At 45.4% G+C, this 20,362-nt stretch overlaps 1 protein-coding gene across 1 annotated transcript in view; it reads left to right on the forward strand.

The window, feature by feature from the left end:
• SPON1 (spondin 1) overlaps window positions 1-20,362 on the forward strand; it is a 211,336-nt gene that overhangs the window by 62,641 nt on the left and 128,333 nt on the right. Inside the window, exons 4-5 of the mRNA XM_075567377.1 lie at window positions 10,346-10,419; window positions 13,706-13,828. Coding sequence (XP_075423492.1) covers window positions 10,346-10,419; window positions 13,706-13,828 — 197 coding nt within the window. The remainder of the gene's footprint in view (window positions 1-10,345; window positions 10,420-13,705; window positions 13,829-20,362) is intronic.

A 20,362-nucleotide genomic window follows, 5' to 3' on the forward strand; every position in this document is an offset into this window, starting at 1 on the left:
TTCGTGGGGCGGCACCCTGAGGTTCCGTGAGATGATCAAAAGGGTGCCCCGATCTCCCAGGGCAGGGAGACAGCGGGGCAGTTCCTAGGGGGCAGGGCAGTTTCCTCTATTCTAATGCAGCCAATCAGGAGGAGGTGTCAGGAGCCTGCGGGGTGTGGCCAATCAGAGGAGGAAGCAGCATAGGCCCGGAAAGATGTGAGGTTGTGTGTCTCTGTCCTGTGTGTATCTGTTCTGTTGTTGTGTGTGTATATGATCTGTCGGTGTGTGTTTTCTGTGACTGTCCTGTTGTGTGTGTGTTTCCTGTGACTCCCTGCCCCCCTCTGACCGTCTCCTGTAACTGTCTATCTCTGTCTCTCTGTCCTGTGTTTTCTGTGACCCTGTCCTGTTGTAGGGGAGCCTCAGCAACTGAGCACTGAGATTAAGGGCGCTTCGAGAGGAAAAAGGTTATAAAATATCTGTGCTAAGATATGTCAAATTTACGTGAGAAATAGATGTATTATTCTGACTGGAGGGACCATTGAAAATATAACTGAAATGAATGAATGCATTATACCAGCATTGTTATACTGTATACAGTACAAAGGCGACGGTGTAAAGCTAAAAAGGAACAGTGTTTGCACATCACATTAATTTTAATATTAAAACATTTTGTTTCAGGATTTTTGGAGAGCAAAGTCATTGATGATGTTTTCAAATGATAAGCAAGGCAGTTTGTCACTTTCAATGCACACGATGCTTAGGGTCATATATGAACGAAAAATGGCCATATTTATAGAAAATCTTATTTTCCCCCATATCTTCTTTATTTATCACCCGATTATAAAGCTTGAAATGGATTACTTTGTTTCTATACCGTGCGGCCCTGAGCTGTAGCTTAGTTTACGTGTAAAGCTGGGACCATGGTGCCTTCGCCCGTGCAGAGGCGTGCGCGGCCGTGACGTCACCCGCGTGAAGCGGGTGCGTTTTGTGGCCATTGGAGATGTGCCGTGCTGCGCCGCGGGGGGCATGCCTAGGGCCGTCATGGAGCTGGTTCAACCTCATTGGGCCAAACCACTCATGTGACCGACCCCTCCCGCCTGCACGTCGCATGGACGTGAACACTTAAGGCAGTCTGATCACTCACGCACGGTCTGCGGTACCATGGCTCCAGCCTAAGGCTGCGGTCCCAGTGCGTTCTGTAGCACGTGCGCCCGGTGCATGCACAGCGCTTCACCGTAGATCGCGGTCCTGGGAGAGAGGGAGAGTTTGCGTCGGGAGGGGGTGTGGCGGGGGGTTTGCGGGGTGTGGCCAAGACCTTACAAGGCTGATTCGCCCTCATTGGCTGAACCGCCGGGGGGGGGGGGCGTGGCCACGCCTCCGTCGCAAGTTCCACATACAAAAAAAATTGTATGTGTGAAAACTTGCAGTACAGCGTGGCTGCTAAATGCGCGCCGACGCATGTACTGGGCCCGGATAGATTGGGGGGCCGAGGCGTGCACTGTAGAACGCACAGGGACCGCAGCCTAAGTCCGTATGGAATACAGTTTGGTGGCATTTCTGAATTGAATTAATAACTGTAGATGACTTTATATCAGTTTTTGTCCTCACACCATACACTACCGACACACTTAATCCGAGCAGGGCTAGTTCCGCAAGCCGGGGGATGCCCCGGCTTGCTAGCCCCACTCCCTCGGCGTGCCGCGCGTCACCGATGCGCGGTCACGCGTCATCGGGTGCCAGCGCCCCCTGCACACGCGTCCAGGGCTCCCCAAGGGAGCCCTGGTGTCCCGCGATGTGGGGGACGGCGGCAGGGGGTTCCGGGGGACCCGGCGGACCCGGCAGCGGGAGGGAGAGCGCCCCGATCGGAGGGCGCTCTTCCGCTGCTTCGGTGCGCGCCCGGCACCCTCCGGCGCGCGCCAGGTTACTGCTGCGGCCGAGAACGGGCAAATGCTCGAATAAACTCGGCCGCAGCAGTATGGCTAATCTTCACATCCCAAGTTTAAAAAACATGTAGCTTCTTATTGACAGCTTATTTCTAACAAGTCGTTAATAGAAAAGCAACATGAAGTCTGTGCACACCAAACTTAAAGCGGCAGACCAAGCAATATCCTGCCTGTGTGTTTCTTTAATAAATCAGCTCTGTACTGTGAGAACATACTTGTAACATGTCCAAATGACATTGTTAATGTATTATAATGTAACAGGCATTTTTGTTTCTATAACAACCATTTACAAAGTCACATCCCCTTCCTCTTCTGAAACAGGCTCTGGCACACCCCTTTTTGAGCCCTGCCTCTCTCTAGCAGTGCACCAATTGTATCTAGTGACTGCCTGGTCACATGATCTTCCCCACAGAACTTTGCATCTTTGGTCCTCTTCTGCTGCACTAACAGCCATTTAGTGAGCCCCCGAGCCGAATCTTTGCCGATCGATCACAGGAGAACGGATCTATCGGCAACTTAGTTAATTACTTATTATTGGATTGTATTGATGCGCATATTAAAGGGGAAATAAAATTAAAAAAAGGCAGCTTGGTCGGCAGCTTTAAATTGAAAACTCAAAATAATACAAGTAAAATCCCTTTTTGCGGTAAAAATAATAATATCCTTTAAGATTTTGTCCTTTTGCTGCTACTTTTTCTGAAGCCACACAAAGAACAAACATTTTTCATATCGGTGGTTACAAAAGGGACACGAAACCTCTCTATCGTTTGCTCACTTGAGATAAAAGGCTTTTAAATCAAAAGGAATTTTCTCTTTTATCTTCTAAAGAGAGATGCCTTCTGCCACCTGGAACCAGGGATCTTACTGTGCCAGATAACAGTGGGAGGGTTATATAAAACCTGAACCCGTTTTACTTCTGAAATCTCAAACTGGTCATTCTGGGGGCGTTACTGGGGCATGGATTTTTCTGCAGTTATCGTTTTCTGCGCTGCTTGCTTTTTACATCCCCTTCATCATTGCTCTGGTCTGTTTGAAAGGACCTGCTAACAAAAAGTATTAACATTGTCCGGATTACCTGCATTTTAAAGAGTCAATCCCAGCGCTATTTTATTTCTTTCTTTTTTTTTTAACATTTATTTGCAATTTTTTTTATTCATGATTGAAGCAGAGGGTCTGCGGAGTTGAACCCCATTCATTTCAGCGCCGGGGACCCCCTGCTCCCCGAGATTCTTACCTCCGTAGTGGGTGCTGGTACCCGCTCCCATCGGCTAACAGAGTTCTTGTAAAACCAACTTTTAAAGCTCCTGCGCTCTGTGGGCCAATAGGAAGCCGTGACATCATGAGGTTCGACGTCCTATTGGCCAACGTGATTCGGGAGCTTTAAACTTTGCCGAGATACCAGCACCACCTTTGGAGGTAAGTATCTTGGGAAGCTGGAGGTCCCCGGAGCTGAAATGAATGGGGTTCAACTTTAAATAATACTGCGCCCCACTCCACACCCCAGCTAGACCACATGTTAGTATTAGCCTGTGAATTTCCAAGCACACGTTTGTTCTTATGTTGTATATAAACATGTGATTAGCTGGGTGCTCTTAAAACATGGCCTGTCTGGGGTGTTCTCGGGAGAGGGTCGAGACACGGAGTTAGTGGGGTGCAGCTCCTCGCAAGAGGGTCGAGACACTGAATTAGTGGGGTTCAGCTCCTCGGGAGAGGGTCGAGACACTGAGATAGTGGGGTTCAGCTCCTCGGGATAGGGTCGATGCACTGAATTAGTGAGGTGCAGCTCCTCGAGATAAGGTCGAGACACAGAGTTAGTGGGGTTCAGCTCCTCGGGAGAGGGTCGATGCACTGAATTAGTGAGGTGCAGCTCCTCCAGATAGGGTCGAGACACAGAGTTAGTGAGGTGCAGCTCCTCGGGAGAGAGTCGAGACACAGAGAGTGGGGTTCAGCTCCTCAGGAGAGAGTCGAGATACTGAGATAGTGGGGTTCAGCTCCTCGGGAGAGGGTCGATACACTGAATTAGTGGGGTTCAGCTTCTTGGGAGAGAGTCGAGATACTGAGATAGTGGGGTTCAGCTCCTCGCGCGAGGTTCGAGACACAGAATTAGTGGGGTTCAGCTCCACGGGAGGGTCGAGACACTGAATTAGTGAGGTGCAGCTCCTCGGGAGAGGGTCGAGACACAGAGTGGGGTTCAGCTCCTCAGGAGAGTCGAGATACTGAGATAGTGGGGTTCAGCTCCTCGGGCGAGGGGCGAGACACAGAATTAGTGGGGTTCAGCTCCTCAGGAGAGGATCTAGACACAGAGATAGTAGTTCTAGGCAGCAACCCCTTTCTAAAAATGTATATGCTGCAGTATAAACTTGGTACTTTGCATATATACGTGTATCCCACTATAAAAACTATTAAGTGGATGGGAAAAAACAAACAAAAATGCATTTGTGGGGTTGCAAGAAGGTAGCAATTCAAATGCTGTACAGTTTGTAACTTAACATTTTGTCCATAAATTAATTACAAAATGATTTGGCATTTCACAAAATACATGTTGTCCACAGACCGATGAAAGATATTAAATGTGGACAAAAGGTCGGAAAAACTCATGTGTGTCACATACTTACTGGTAAATGTTCAGCTTGTGCAATTCGTGTTGTATCAGCACATTGGATTGCATGATGTCTTGTGTAATAGCTGATCTGATTGAAAGAAGCCTACAGTACATCCCGCATATACTGTAGGCCTTGAGACACACACACACCTCTCTCCACTCCATGTTGTTTCCTCCACTCCTTGGACCCAAGCTCCTGACACCTCCTCCTGTCTCCCTGCTCGGGGAAATTCTGCGGCCCCCCCCAAGCCGGTCACATCACTATGTCCAGAGAGGTAATACCGGTATACACATACACGCCCAGAGAGGTAATACCGGTATACACATACACACCCAGAGAGGTAATACCGGTATACACATACACACCCAGAGAGGTAATACCGATATACACATACACGCCCAGAGTGGTAATACCGGTATACACATACACACCCAGAGAGGTAATACCGATATACACATACACGCCCAGAGAGGTAATACCGGTATACACATACACACCCAGAGAGGTAATACCGGTATACACATACACGCCCAGAGAGGTAATACCGGTATACACATACACGCCCAGAGAGGTAATACCGGTATACATACACATACACGCCCAGAGAGGTAATACCGGTATACACATACACGCCCAGAGAGGTAATACCGGTATACACATACACACCCAGAGAGGTAATACCGGTATACACATACACACCCAGAGAGGTAATACCGATATACACATACATGCCCAGAGAGGTAATACCGGTATACACATACACGCCCAGAGAGGTAATACCGGTATACACATACACGCCCAGAGAGGTAATACCGGTATACACATACACACCCAGAGAGGTAATACCGGTATACTGTACACATACACGCCCAGAGAGGTAATACCGGTATACACATACACGCCCAGAGAGGTAATACCGGTATACACATACACTCCCAGAGAGGTAATACCGGTATACACATACACGCCCAGAGAGGTAATACCGATATACACATACACGCCCAGAGAGGTAATACCGGTATACACGTACAAGCCCAGAGAGGTAATACCGGTATACACATACACGCCCAGAGAGGTAATACCGGTATACACATACATGCCCAGAGAGGTAATACCGGTATACACATACACTCCCAGAGAGATAATACCGGTATACACATACACGCCCAGAGAGGTAATACCGGTATACACATACACGCCCAGAGAGGTAATACCGATATACACATACACGCCCAGAGAGGTAATACCTGTATACACACACACACCCAGAGAGGTAATACCGGTATACACATACACGCCCAGAGAGGTAATACCGGTATACACATACACTCCCAGAGAGGTAATACCGGTATACATACACATACACGCCCAGAGAGGTAATACCGGTATACACATACACGCCCAGAGAGGTAATACCGGTATACACATACACACCCAGAGAGGTAATACCGGTATACACATACACACCCAGAGAGGTAATACCGATATACACATACATGCCCAGAGAGGTAATACCGGTATACACATACACGCCCAGAGAGGTAATACCGGTATACACATACACGCCCAGAGAGGTAATACCGGTATACACATACACACCCAGAGAGGTAATACCGGTATACTGTACACATACACGCCCAGAGAGGTAATACCGGTATACACATACACGCCCAGAGAGGTAATACCGGTATACACATACACTCCCAGAGAGGTAATACCGGTATACACATACACGCCCAGAGAGGTAATACCGATATACACATACACGCCCAGAGAGGTAATACCGGTATACACGTACAAGCCCAGAGAGGTAATACCGGTATACACATACACGCCCAGAGAGGTAATACCGGTATACACATACATGCCCAGAGAGGTAATACCGGTATACACATACACTCCCAGAGAGATAATACCGGTATACACATACACGCCCAGAGAGGTAATACCGGTATACACATACACGCCCAGAGAGGTAATACCGATATACACATACACGCCCAGAGAGGTAATACCTGTATACACACACACACCCAGAGAGGTAATACCGGTATACACATACACGCCCAGAGAGGTAATACCGGTATACACATACACTCCCAGAGAGGTAATACCGGTATACACATACACGCCCAGAGAGGTAATACCGGTATACACATACATGCCCAGAGAGGTAATACCGATATACACATACACGCCCAGAGAGGTAATACCTGTATACACACACACACCCAGAGAGGTAATACCGGTATACACATACACGTCTAGAGAGGTAATACCGGTATACACATACACGCCCAGAGAGGTAATACCGGTATACACATACACTCCCAGAGAGGTAATACCGGTATACACATACACGCCCAGAGAGGTAATACCGGTATACACATACACGCCCAGAGAGGTAATACCGGTATACTCATACACGCCCAGAGAGGTAATACCGGTATACACATACACGCCCAGAGAGGGAATACCGGTATACACATACACGTCCAGAGAGGTAATACCGATATACACATACACACCCAGAGAGGTAATACCGGTATACACATACACGCCCAGAGAGGTAATACCGGTATACTCATACACGCCCAGAGAGGTAATACCGGTATACACATACACGCCCAGAGAGGTAATACCGGTATACACATACACGCCCAGAGAGGTAATACCGGTATACACATACACGCCCAGAGAGGTAATACCGGTATACACATACACGCCCAGAGAGGTAATACCGGTATACACATACACGCCCAGAGAGGTAATACCGGTATACACATACACACCCAGAGAGGTAATACCGGTATACACATACACGCCCAGAGAGGTAATACCGGTATACTCATACACGCCCAGAGAGGTAATACCGGTATACACATACACGCCCAGAGAGGTAATACCGGTATACACATACACGCCCAGAGAGGTAATACCGGTATACACATACACGCCCAGAGAGGTAATACCGGTATACACATACACGCCCAGAGAGGTAATACCGGTATACACATACACGCCCAGAGAGGTAATACCGGTATACACATACACACCCAGAGAGGTAATACCGGAATACACATACACACCCAGAGAGGTAATACCGGTATACACATACACACCCAGAGAGGTAATACCGGTATTACACTTACACGCCCAGAGAGGTAATACCGGTATACACATACATGTCCAGAGAGGTAATACCGGTATACACATACACGTCCAGAGAGGTAATACCGGTATTACACTTACACGCCCAGAGAGGTAATACCGGTATTACACTTACACGCCCAGAGAGGTAATACCGGTATACACATACACGCCCAGAGAGGTAATACCTGTATACACATACACGTCCAGAGAGGTAATACCGGTATACACATACATGACCAGTATTACCTTTTATTTTTTATTGGACAGAGTGTCCGGTTCAATACTAGAAAACCTGGCAACTCTACCCACACACAGTACATCAGTAAATGAATGAGTATACCTGTATGGGGCAGATGTGATCAGTGCAGCAAGGGTATACAGTATGGGCAGAATACACCAAAACAGCAGGTGTGCCATTATGAGCACAGGTGGGCACTGGATTGCTAACTCAGGGGTGCTCAACTCCAGTTCTCTAGCCCCCCAAAAAGTCAGGTTGTCAGGATATCCCAGCTTCAGCACAGGTGGTTCAGTCAAACTGTGCTGAAGCAGGGATATCCTGAAAACCTGACCTGTTGGCAGGGGGGGAGGGAGGGGGCGAGGGTTTTTTTTTTTTAGGACTGGAGTTGAGCACCCCTTGCCTAACTGTAAACACACAGCTTCATTCTCCGGTAAATATTGTGCAGATTTTTATTATGAAAACCTGTGGTTTAATTAAGTATGCGTCAAAAATCACCGGCCAAGGAAGAGAGAGTTTGCAAGTTCATTTTTTTTTAAAATACCTGGAATATTGTCAAATCCACGAACTGCCCTCCTACAAATGCTAATGTAAACTTTTCAGCATTTTATGAGCTCTTAGCAAAAATGTTAAATGACAGGTTTTGCCATTAGCTTGATACATATGGAAATGAAGCCATCACCGGCAGCGCGGTTAATTGGTTGTTTCGCGGTGACATGTGAGAGAATGCCGTAAAACACGAACATGTTATTTTTGTACATTTTATGAAATGTCTATTAATAAATAATCTCGACTCTCAGTGCGATTTCAGAGTGAAATGGCGCTGCCATTTATCACTTGACTGCCATATTAATAATTCTCTGTCATAAAAGTGAGTGGTACATTATTTAGGAGGCATTTGAAAGATAAGTAAATGCCCATAAACTTAAAAGTAACTTCGTGTGCCGGGCACCGTCTGTGTTCTGAAATATTAAATCATGTATGAGTTTGTTTTGATTAAAATTTGAAGAGGCAGCATTCAATAAATGAGGAATTGAACCCAAGTCCCTTTGTGATGGGAATGCTATACACAGTATATATTTGTTCTTGCTGAAAAGAGAAAGACAGGTTTCAATGATAAGGAGTCCCAAACTACCCGCTAACCGCGTGCTCAATTGCAAATATTTTCTTATCGCATAACTTAAGTCAACTACGTCATTTGCCCAAAAAGCATATATGAGGGAGATCCTCGGCTAGCGTGGGATCCAGAGGATCTAAGGAGAGAAGAGATCTCCCAGGGAACAGAACACAGGAGGTATTATTACTGTTGTTGAATGGTCTAAAGCCGGGTTTGTGCATACTCCAGTCCTCAAGGGCCACCAACAGGTCAGGTTTTAAGGATATCCCTGCTGCAGCACAGGTGACTCAATCTGTGGCTCAGTCAGAATGGCTGAGCCACCTGTGCTGAAGCAGGGATAACCCTAATACCTGGCCTGTTTGGTGGTCCTTGAGGACTGGAGTTGGCCACTTCTAGTGTAAAGTACTGTAGTACTTCCACTTACTCAGGAGTCGGTCACTTCACTGAAATGTAGTTAAAGCTGGCATCCAAGCTGCCGTTTCCCCCCCCCCCTCCCCTTTAATATGCGCATCAATACAATCCACACAATGGTAAGTAATTAGCTAAGTTGCTGATCGATCCGTTCTCCTGTGATCGATCAGCGAAGATTCGGCTCGGGGGTTCACTAAATGGCTGTCAGTGCAGCAGAAGAGGGCCAATGATGCAAAGTTCTGTGGGGACGATCATGTGACCAGCCAGTCACTAGATACAATTGGTGCACTGCTAGAGAGAGGGCGAGGCTCAAAAAGGGGTGTGCCAGAGCCTGTTTCAGAAGAAGGGGATGTGACTTTGTAAATGGTTACAATAGAAACAAAAAGTGCTTGTTACATTATAATACATTAAAAATGGCATTCAGAGTTGTTTTTAAAAAAAATGCTACAAGTATTTTCTTATAGTACAGAGCAGATTTATTAAAAAAACAAACATGTAGGACATTGCTTGGTCTGCGGCTTTAATATGTACCAGTGCTGCTTCCAAATAAATTCAATTCCCCACTGTGCTATATCACAAATGCCTACACAATATCATCCCAGGGATACTGTGACCATATGGCTCAATTTATTTTCTAATTTCAAATGTAACTAAACCGCGCACCATTTCTCAACGGCAGTAACAGCGTGAGTCCAGTGAGCTGGTTTTAGGGTCAGCTTTTTGCTAACGATAAAATGGAAAGCAGTGTACAGTACTTGTGACCGGCTCCAGCCTGATTACAGGAGCGCGTAAGCTCAGAGCGGTAAGGAGTCGTGTCCCTGCACTGTCCCTGCATACACAGAGCCAGGCTTGCTGTTTGATGAATGCAATAATCAATGCCATTTGTTTTTCTCTGTGTTCACAGGGCAAGTATTGTACAGAAGAAAATCATTTACTTTCAGGACGAGGGATCTCTGACCAAGAGAATGTGTGAGCAAGGTACGAGTGCTGAATGCATTTATTTAAAAATATATTTGACAAAAAAAGTAAACGGGGTCAAATATCTCATTTCCAGTACGTGCTGGCCACTGCAAGAACGTACAAAGATCTGGCTGCTGAAACGTACTGCTCCGGCTACTACTGTACGGAAACTGCTACTGTGCGGCAATGGGATATTCCGTGGAATAGTGTCCTGATTTGGCGCTGTGGTTGTTTAATGAATAACCCCCATAATGCACTAAGAAGAAGAATTACAAATATTCACAGCATGGAAACTCTGCGGTCCCCCAGGGCTGAACTGCTTTCTGTTACGCTCTGGGGACCCCCCCCCCCCCGGTTGCCGAGATACCAAAGTTAAATGTCCCCCTCAAGGGAAATAGAATGGCCAATAGGACGCTGCATCACCAACAGTTGCGGCTTCCTATTGGATGGGCATTTACATTCCTTTGCGGAAACACCAGTGAGTATCTCAGGAATCGGGGAGACCTGAAATGTATGCAGTTCTGCTCCAAGGATGCCCTAATTCCCATGCTGTAAAAACAAGGGGTTAGTTAGGTGCGATTACTGCTTTAAGTGCTAGTTTGTGCCGGAATTAGTAGGTTGCTTACTGTATGTAACACACTGGTCATTTAAATACCACCCACTGTATCATTTTGTAGCATTTGCATCCATGGCTATTCTTAGCATCATGATAAAGTGTTTACCAGCTCCCATTTTAATTACTGAAGATATATCCCTTTAAATTATAATTGGCGCTGTAATAGTGTGTACAGCTTTCAAAGTTCAAGTAACTTGTAAATCCAACAAAACACTTAAGCGGGAGTCGACCATCTTTTCCGAGTTTAATTGGTGCCATCCTGAAGGCGCTGTAATGCAAGGAGTAGAAAAGAAAACCCGTTAAGTGAAAGATTACACCATCTCTGAAAAAAATGGCCTTTAATGTCAAAAGTACCCCACATTTCACATGCAAAATAGGAAACTTAATTTTTTTTTTTTTAATTTTACATATAAATGTATATAATGTAGATTAATAGGTAATAATGCCCCTGATACAGTTTCCTAATATATTTACATTTGACATATATCACATTTATTTGGGTGCTTTGAAAGCTGGTCATTTTTTCTTTGAAAAGTTGGTGAAGAATAAGAAGTAAAATGTTTTAGTGAATGTGACACGGAATTCGGATATAAAATCAATTGTACAAGACGTAAATCTCCAGTGTTGGCTTATTTTGTTTTATGGTACAATGGAAACAAATTATTTACATGAACGTCTTATGTTGAGAACAAATAAGTGATTTTTCTCTGCAATTTTGTTACTATTGACAAGTACCACAGCAGAGAATGAATAAGTATGCCGCAGACAGTGTGAAAACGGCACTAAGAATTTATATTTAAAGCAGCAAACAATTGTTTAAAAGGTTTTTGCTGCGTATACAATAGCCAGTGGTTTACAACCTTTTTTTGGTTAACGAGCCTATGTGAAATTCTGCGGAACACCAACCCTCTCTAATAGCGTGTCTGAGATCAGATGCATTGTAAGGATCCCAAACCCTCTCTAATAGCGTGTCTGAGATCAGATGCATTGTAAGGAACCCCAACCCTCTCTAATAGCGTGTCTGAGATCAGATGCATTGTAAGGAACCCCAACCCTCTCTAATAGCGTGTCTGAGATCAGATGCATTGTAAGGAACCCCAACCCTCTGTAATAGCGCGTATGAGATCAGATGCATTGTAAGGAACCCCAACCCTCTCTAATAGCGCGTCTGAGATCAGATGCATTGTAAGGAACCCCAACCCTCTCTAATAGCGTGTCTGAGATCAGATGCATTGTAAGGAACCCCAACCCTCTCTAATAGCGCATCTGAGATCAGATGCATTGTAAGGAACCCCAACCCTCTCTAATAGCGCGTCTGAGATCAGATGCATTGTAAGGAACCCCAACCCTCTCTAATAGCAAGTCTGAGATCAGATGCATTGTAAGGAACCCCAACCCTCTCTAATAGCAAGTCTGAGATCAGATGAATGGTAAGGAACCCCAACCCTCTCTAATAGCGTGTCTGAGATCAGATGCATTGTAAATTCTTCTGTATTTGGTACAATTTTCAAATAACCTGTAAATTGCCGGGAACCGTTTAGGGGTGCCTGGGGAACCCTGGTTGAAAAACACTGGAATAGGTACAGAAAGGAAGAAATTGTTTTAAAAAACAGATAATCAGACAGTGTAGCGCAGAGCTCCCCCATCACCCCATTTATCTGTCACTGCTCCCCCTACTACTCCCCAAATCTTCTATCCTCCCTCAGCTGCCTCCTGACATCTCCCTAACTGTGCAGTATCCCTCATTCCGAAATGAACCTGCTGCTACCTTTACACTCTACTTTTCCACCTCGTCACCGTACGCTCCTCTTTTAATGGTGTATCGTTACTACTGGTCTGTCTGTGAAAATCAACCATGAACATAGAAGATTATTTATTATTATTTCTTTTCAAAAACACCTTAATTCAGACAGAGTTATCCAGCAAAAAACATTTTGTAATGGGAAGGCCCCCCCGGGAGCAATTGTTTAAGTTCAGTGTAGATATAAACGGTGACCTAAGGCTGAGCATTCCAAATAAAGAAGGTCTGGTGGACAAAGACAGATAGAACTTTGTTATGAACATTAGAGAAAAAGTGAAAATATATGGAATAAATAGTCTCTTTTTTTCTTTGAATTTTTGGGATTTTTGAGACTTGCTGGACTTCTGTTGCAGTTTTTTTCTTCTCGTTTTTGTTTCTAAATGATATAATCTACTGCGATTTCAACCTAAATTCAACTCATTCCCTCAGTGCTCATTTCTTGAATACAGATGCAGGTTGTAGACTGCTTGCCGAGGAAAATCTGTGACCATCTAGCAGTAACTGGTGAGATGGTCCACAGCAGGCTGTAATGGCCCATCGGATTAACACAGCGGGGGTCCCTGCGTTTGAATGGGACTCGCAGCCCGGTAGGATTCACACAGCTTTAGACCCATTCAAATGCAGGGACCAACTCTGTGTTAATCTGATGGGTCATTAGTCTGGCTACAGAAATCTCGCTGCGTGGGGTGGGTTTTAGTGCAGAATTCTCAAGGCAAGCTGTCTACAACTGGCAATTGCAGCTGTAGGATGGCAAGCAATGCATCTTAGTGCCAGTGTGATGTTCATCCCCCAATAAGGTGTACGGTAGGTTCACAGGTCTGCTTGCTCCCGTCCAGTTTGGGGCATTGTTATAGTATATAATAAGTGTGTTTGTGACCTCTTTTCAGACTCGGCATTGGAAGGCGGGAATGAGAAGCCGGTCCCGGACTGCTGCGCTTGCGGGACTGCTAAATACAGATTGACGTTTTACGGGAATTGGTCAGAGAAGATGCATGCAAAGGACTACCCACGTGAGTGCATTTATTTACGTGTGACGGCAAACCCCGCCAAGTAATTTCCAACATTCATAAACTGGAGCGGTCGGAAATGTCATGCCCCCCTCTTTGTGGTCCTCACCACTTGGATTTTGGAAACGGAATGCCGTGCCATATTGGAGAAGCCGGAGACGCAATCAGGGTCACCACCACTCCAGGTCTCACAGGGAGACTAAGGGGTTTGGCCACGTATCACCGAGTTACGGGTTTACCTAGTAAACCTCCGGGTGGCGGCGGCTTCTCCCGGCATCTCCCCTCTGCAACTACTGCCAATATGGCTGCACGGCGTCTAAAGGCGCAGCGTTGCCATGCCAACGGGAACACTACGTAACAGCGTCAAATGGCGCCCGTTGCCATGACAAGACGCTACGTGACATCACGCGGCGCCATGTTGCCATGACAAAGTGACGCCACGTAGCATCCAGTCATAGCAACGCAGCGCCATTTGACACTGCGCATTGATGGGAGTTGCTGGTAGGAGATGTCTTTAGGATGCCAGCGGCTGATGGGAGATGCCGCTGAAGGTAAGCGCTACATTTTTTTTTTTACATTCTCCGGGTTGGCCTTCAGCAGAAGTTGGCAATCCGGGGTGCAATCCTTTACATAGCTTGATCTACTGTAGTTTCCTTATTAGTGAAAGCAAGCACTCGGATGAGGCATTTGTTATTATTATCAATGTAGCCCTCCTCCCCTATTTCGGGGTTACCGTAATATGGTGATTAGGCAATACACTGTATACTCAATCTGGGTTCCGTCACGCCATATCTCAAGGTAAGTAAGGGCGGCTTTCCGCCTGACATCAGTTACTCGGGTACAGGTTGGTGTTTATTCATGGGGTTTTACAGGATCATTAAACAGCCTGTACTCCTATCCGACGCAACATGTATCCTATGTCACCTTTTCTCACTCCGCCGTATCCCGTATGACAGGGGTGAGCAAATTGGGGTGTGTGAAATGCAGGGGGTGCGTGTGCGAGGCCTTTGCAAGTCCCTTAACTTGTCTCCGGGTGGCTTCTGACGACGCGTCGCCATGGCAAGGCGGTATCAAAGGACGCCGTTGGGTCACATGACGTCGTGATGTACAGAAAACGCCAGGGAAAAGGTAAGGGGGGAGGGGCAGCGCAGGCAGGTAATATCTCTGTAGCATGTTCCGGTTGCTGTGTACAATGTATCACAACCTGTAGCACGACAGCCACCCACTGTGTCCATCGCTCCATTTCAGAAGGTATAATAGTAACACTCTGTTTCCGAATGAATGGGTGCCACACTACCACAGCCCCAATAGATCATCTGTCCGCCAAAGCTACATTCATTGAAATATCTAACCCCTATAATTACTTCAACTGTTTTTCTAAAATGTTACTCCATTGTTTCCTACAAAAAGATATGACTTCTATTCCTCGTAAAGCAAAGGAAATGAAACAAGTCGTCTTCCAAAGACATCTTCAGTACTGGGAGACAGAATCATTTCCTTTATTGGTCTTTCCTTTTATATATCACCAATTACACCGAGGTGTGATATAAAGAAATCTGATGTCAGGAGCAGGCTGGCAGTGGGGTTTTTTTTTGTTTATGAAGGATATTTATTTAAAAGTGTGATAAAAGCTTTGACAATAAAAGGTACATAAAACTGTCAAAAGTAATATTACAAAAAAAGCACAGTTTATTAAAAAAAAAAAAATTATATATATATATTCTCGTGTCTTGTAAATGTCAGGGAGTAGAACCATCCAAGAATGTGTTTATTGTTTTATGCTATATAAATGTAATACATAATACTAAGGGCAGCAGTTCCTGCTTCTTCCCTGGGCTCCGGGAAATGGACATGTTGCACTGTATAGTTATTCGGAGTAGCAGTCTAGCTTTACTGCTGTGGTGCAAAGGGCTTTCCTGTAGGAAAGAGATTGTGATTTATGAGGTTATTTTATCGCCCCTGAATGAACATGGACAGAATGTTCATAGGCCGGACTAGCTGGGGTCAGCTTGTGCCTGGTCAAGGTTTAGCCTTCCTCAAATGGGTATTGTGATATCGTACCCATCAGTCATGTTTCATTGTATTAATACATCTGTTTTGGAATCGTCTGTACCTATCCTCCCTCCCACCCTCTCCTCCCTCTCTCTCCTGTTCCCTATTCCTCCCCTCCCTCTACCCCCTCCCCTCCTTCTCTCTCCTGTTCCCTATTACTCCCCTCTACTCTCCCCTCCCCTCCCTCTCTCTCCTGTTCCCTATTACTCCCCTCACTCTCCCTCTCTCTCCTGTTCCCTATTCCTCCCCTCACTCTCCCTCTCTCCTGTTCCCTATTCCTCACCTCCCTCTCCCCCTCTCCTCCCTCCCCTCCCTCTCCTCTTCCCTATTCCTCTCCTTCCTCTCTCTCCTGTTCCCTATTCCTCCCCTCCCTCTCCCCCTCTCCTCCCTCCCCTCCCTCTCTTTCCTGTTCCCTATTCCTCCCCTCCCTCTCTCTCCTGTTCCCTATTCCTCTCCTTCCTCTCTCTCCTGTTCCCTATTACTCCCCTCTCTCTCCTCCCTCTCTCTCCTGTTCCCTATCTCTCCCCGTACTATACTTTCACCATTGTACTCTCTCGGTGGGCATCTTAAAAGACCACATACAGTATGCCTACCGCTGAATGCGAATGAAAACATTATCACTGGGTTATCAATGATGGCCGGCACTGCGACAATGCGTTTCGTTGGTAATTAATGTTTTCATTTATAATAATGGAACCCAATCTTCACAATGTTTACTAGCTTGATCTCCCAGTTTTTATCGTAGATTAAAACAACTGAAAACAAACACTCATGGGTTAAATCTAATAAAAGGTTTCATTAAAAGAAAAAAAAATCAAATTTATTTTTTTGTGTCCCGTGTGGCTTTTCTCATGCTGAGTAAATTCCTAGTGTAATACTAAAATGCTTGTTTGTTTGTTTTTCCATTAATGCCTTTAGTGTTACCATATGTCCATATTTCCCAGGACATGGCCAGCTTTTTAATTGAAGGCCACCATTCAGGAGAAATGTTCAAATAACTAAAAATGCGACGCGCGTGTGCTGATGGAGGTCGACCGCGTGTGCGCAATCAGTTTTTGGTGTCCTCTTTTTTGACAATGGACTTATGGCAGTGCCGTCTTAACGCATGGGCACGCTGGGCAGGTACCCGGGGGCCCCACGAGCATAGGGGCCCCACGCTAATCTATGCACAGACCAGAATGTAACACTAATTTTCCGATCACCCGCCTCAACATTCAAACCTCCCGCTAACTCGGTAGAAGGAGAAAAATTATGATTTGTAGCGGAGAGTTGGCGGGGCCCAGTGCACTGCTTTGCCCGGGGGCCTATAATGCTGTTAAGACGGCCCTGATTTATGGCTAATCCTACCTTTATTATTATGGACTAGCTTTCTAATGCCCTATTAGTTACCCACCTTGCACGGCGGATCCGTTTGATGTCTGCTGTGCCCCTTTGTTCTCATTATGGAGTAAGAACACAAGATCTATCCAATTAAATTTTGCTTTGAAAAAAAAGATGACAAATCCGTTGCTAAATCCAGTCGGCAACTATAGTTACTACCCAGATATCAAAAGTTCCATGCGATATAAAATAAGGCTCATTTAGTTTTTTAAATTCCTATTTTTTTTTTTAATTCTATAAAATCGAATTACAAAGACAATTAATAATCATCCATCACCCAGAACCGAATCCCTACATTCTGGTCACAGCAGTGGTGCTTTCTAATACATGAGAGTCACTCACAAACACACAAGATTATAATATTCCCAGGCAGTGACTGTTATAATCTCTCGTACAGATGATACGTACAGTACATGATACGTACAGTAGATAACCTGGCTGTTACCGGCTCTCTGGCAGCCAAAGGATTAATTGGTAAGTAGCACCTCTTACAAAGCACTACAGGATTTCACATTGTCAGTTATTAGTGCTGAGAAAATTAGGTTAATCTTTTTCTCCGTTTAGCTTGAAACATAATATTACAAGAAAACAAAGGGTGTAACCGGGCGCTCTTAAATAAAGTGAGTTTCTAACAATTACAAACGTGCGATGAATTACATAACAAGTGCTATAACCCAATAACAGGGCCGCCAACAGAAATCGTGGGGCCCAGGACAAACATTTTAAGCAGGGCCCCCCTACCGTGTTGGAGGTATTGCTAACCCCCCCCCTTCCCATTTCACACCCCACGAGCCCCCTCTCTTCCCCCGACCTTTTCCCATGTATTTCTCTCCCTTCCGTCTCACCCCCTCTCACTCTTCCGCCTTGCATGTATTTCTCTCCCCTGCGTCTCACTCTTACTCCCTCTTTTCCTCACTCACCCCCTGTAGACGGACGTTCACAGAGGTACACAATTGGAGACTTTTGTAAGGTGAAATTATAACAAGGCTTTATTGTACCTTTTCCTTTTCATCAGGAAACCATCCAAACACAGGGGGGGGGGGGAACAAAGCTTCTATTCACTTGGGAGTATTTCTAGTGAAATACTATGCAATTAATTCACAACTCCCTAAGTTAAGCATGTCTCCCAGCTCCAAACACATAGCATGAAATAAGCAGATATAAGAAGTCTCTTAAGAATGAAAGTCTTATCTGTTCGTTGGAGGGAAAATCTCCTCTGTTCCTGGTTCAGCTCCCTTCCCTCAGGGTGTGTCAGCATTCAGGTTTAGAAGTTTTCCCTGTGTCTTGTAAGCAGCTCTGCTGTTTCTTCTGGCAGGGCTCAAGACTGTTGTGAGAGTCAAAGACAATCTCTGCTCTCTCTCCAAAGTTCAGCTCAGGTATGAGCTAAGGAGACACTTCCTGTCTCAACAGACAGGCTTTTGTAAGCAATCTAAATCAGGCAGGTGGTGTTTATTAATTGACTACAAGCAGTTAACCACCACACGCTAGATTAAAGGCACATTACTTGAACAGGGATTACTCCCCTGTTATACCCCCTCTCTCTCCTCTCCCTCCGTCAATTACCCCACTCTCACTCATTCCCTCCCCTGTCACACAATTCCTCCCCCCCACCACGATATATACCAAAAAAACTTCCCACCCCAATGCAAAAAACTTCCCATCCCCCGAATACATAAAAAAAATTCCCCACCCCCCCAAATATATACAATCTCATCCACCCCCCCATGCATACATAAAACCCACCTACCCAATACATACACAAAAATATAATATAGAAATATATACAGTATGTGTGTGTATGTATTGGGAGGTGGGAAGTTTTTTGGTATATATCTTGTGGGGGGAATTGTGTGAGGGGGAGGGAATGAGTTAGCGTGGGGTAATTGATGGAGGGAGAGAGGGGTGAGTGAGGAAAAGAGGTAGTAAGAGTGAGACGCATGGAAGATATATATATATATGATATATATATATATATATATACATACATACACACACACACACACACATACACACACACACACATACACACACACACATTATAAAAAAAAAACAACCCTCCCAATACATATAAAAAATACCCCAACCCATATAAAAAAATACCCCAAGCCTCCCAATATATATAAAAATCCCCCCCAAGAGCCCGAATACATATAAAATACCCCAATACATAAACAAATTCCCCCAAGCCCCCAATACATATAAAAAAAGACCCAACACCAAATACATATAAAAAAAGACCCCCCTCATACATATTAAAAAGACCCCCACCCCCTCAATACATATTAAAAAGACCCCCACCTCCCCAATACATATTAAAAAGATCCCCACCTCCCCAATACATATTAAAAAGACCCCCACCTCCCCAATACATATTAAAAAGACCTCCACCTCCCCAATACATATTTTAAAAAAGCCCTCCCCCAATACATATAAAAAAGACCCCCCCCCCAATACATATTAAAAAGACCCCAGAATACATATGAAAAAAAGACTTACCTTGTGGGTGTAATAAAAGGTGATACCCCGCTGCAGCTTAATAATGTGTAGGTAATGATATAGGGTAAGGTGCTCTGGGTGGTGAGAGAATGAGTACGTATGGAGAACAAGAGCCCAGTTATAGCACTCAATGCCCAGATTGAATGTTTAGTGGATGAAATTAAAACACCAGCAGTACAATGCTACGGTCATGTGCTTGCCTATGTCCATATTAGTGAATGGACTCAACCGCGCAATGTACAAGCCCAAGCCTACTGTATGCTAGAACGTCCTCACCTGCTGTGTGTCAAGTAGGAACACTGCTGCTCCTATGCAAAGTAAACTGCACGAACGCTGGGTCTGGCTGCTGCTGGCTGTGCGAGACTCAAGGCTGCCACGTCCGTACTGACCCTGCGCGTGCACGCGTGTGGAGCCGACGCGCGCGTTTCGCGTAGGAAACGCTTTCTCAAGGCTGTTGGGAGAAGCAGCCAGACCCAGCGAGCGTTCGTGCAGTTTATTTTGCATAGGAGCAACGGTGCAAGCACATGACCATACCGTAGCATTGTACTGCTGGTATATACGGTACTATATTGCATACTGATAGGGACACGTTCAGTAGCTCAAGTATAG

Source organism: Ascaphus truei, chromosome 12 (assembly GCF_040206685.1).
Source record: "Ascaphus truei isolate aAscTru1 chromosome 12, aAscTru1.hap1, whole genome shotgun sequence".
Classification (NCBI taxonomy): domain Eukaryota; kingdom Metazoa; phylum Chordata; class Amphibia; order Anura; family Ascaphidae; genus Ascaphus; species Ascaphus truei.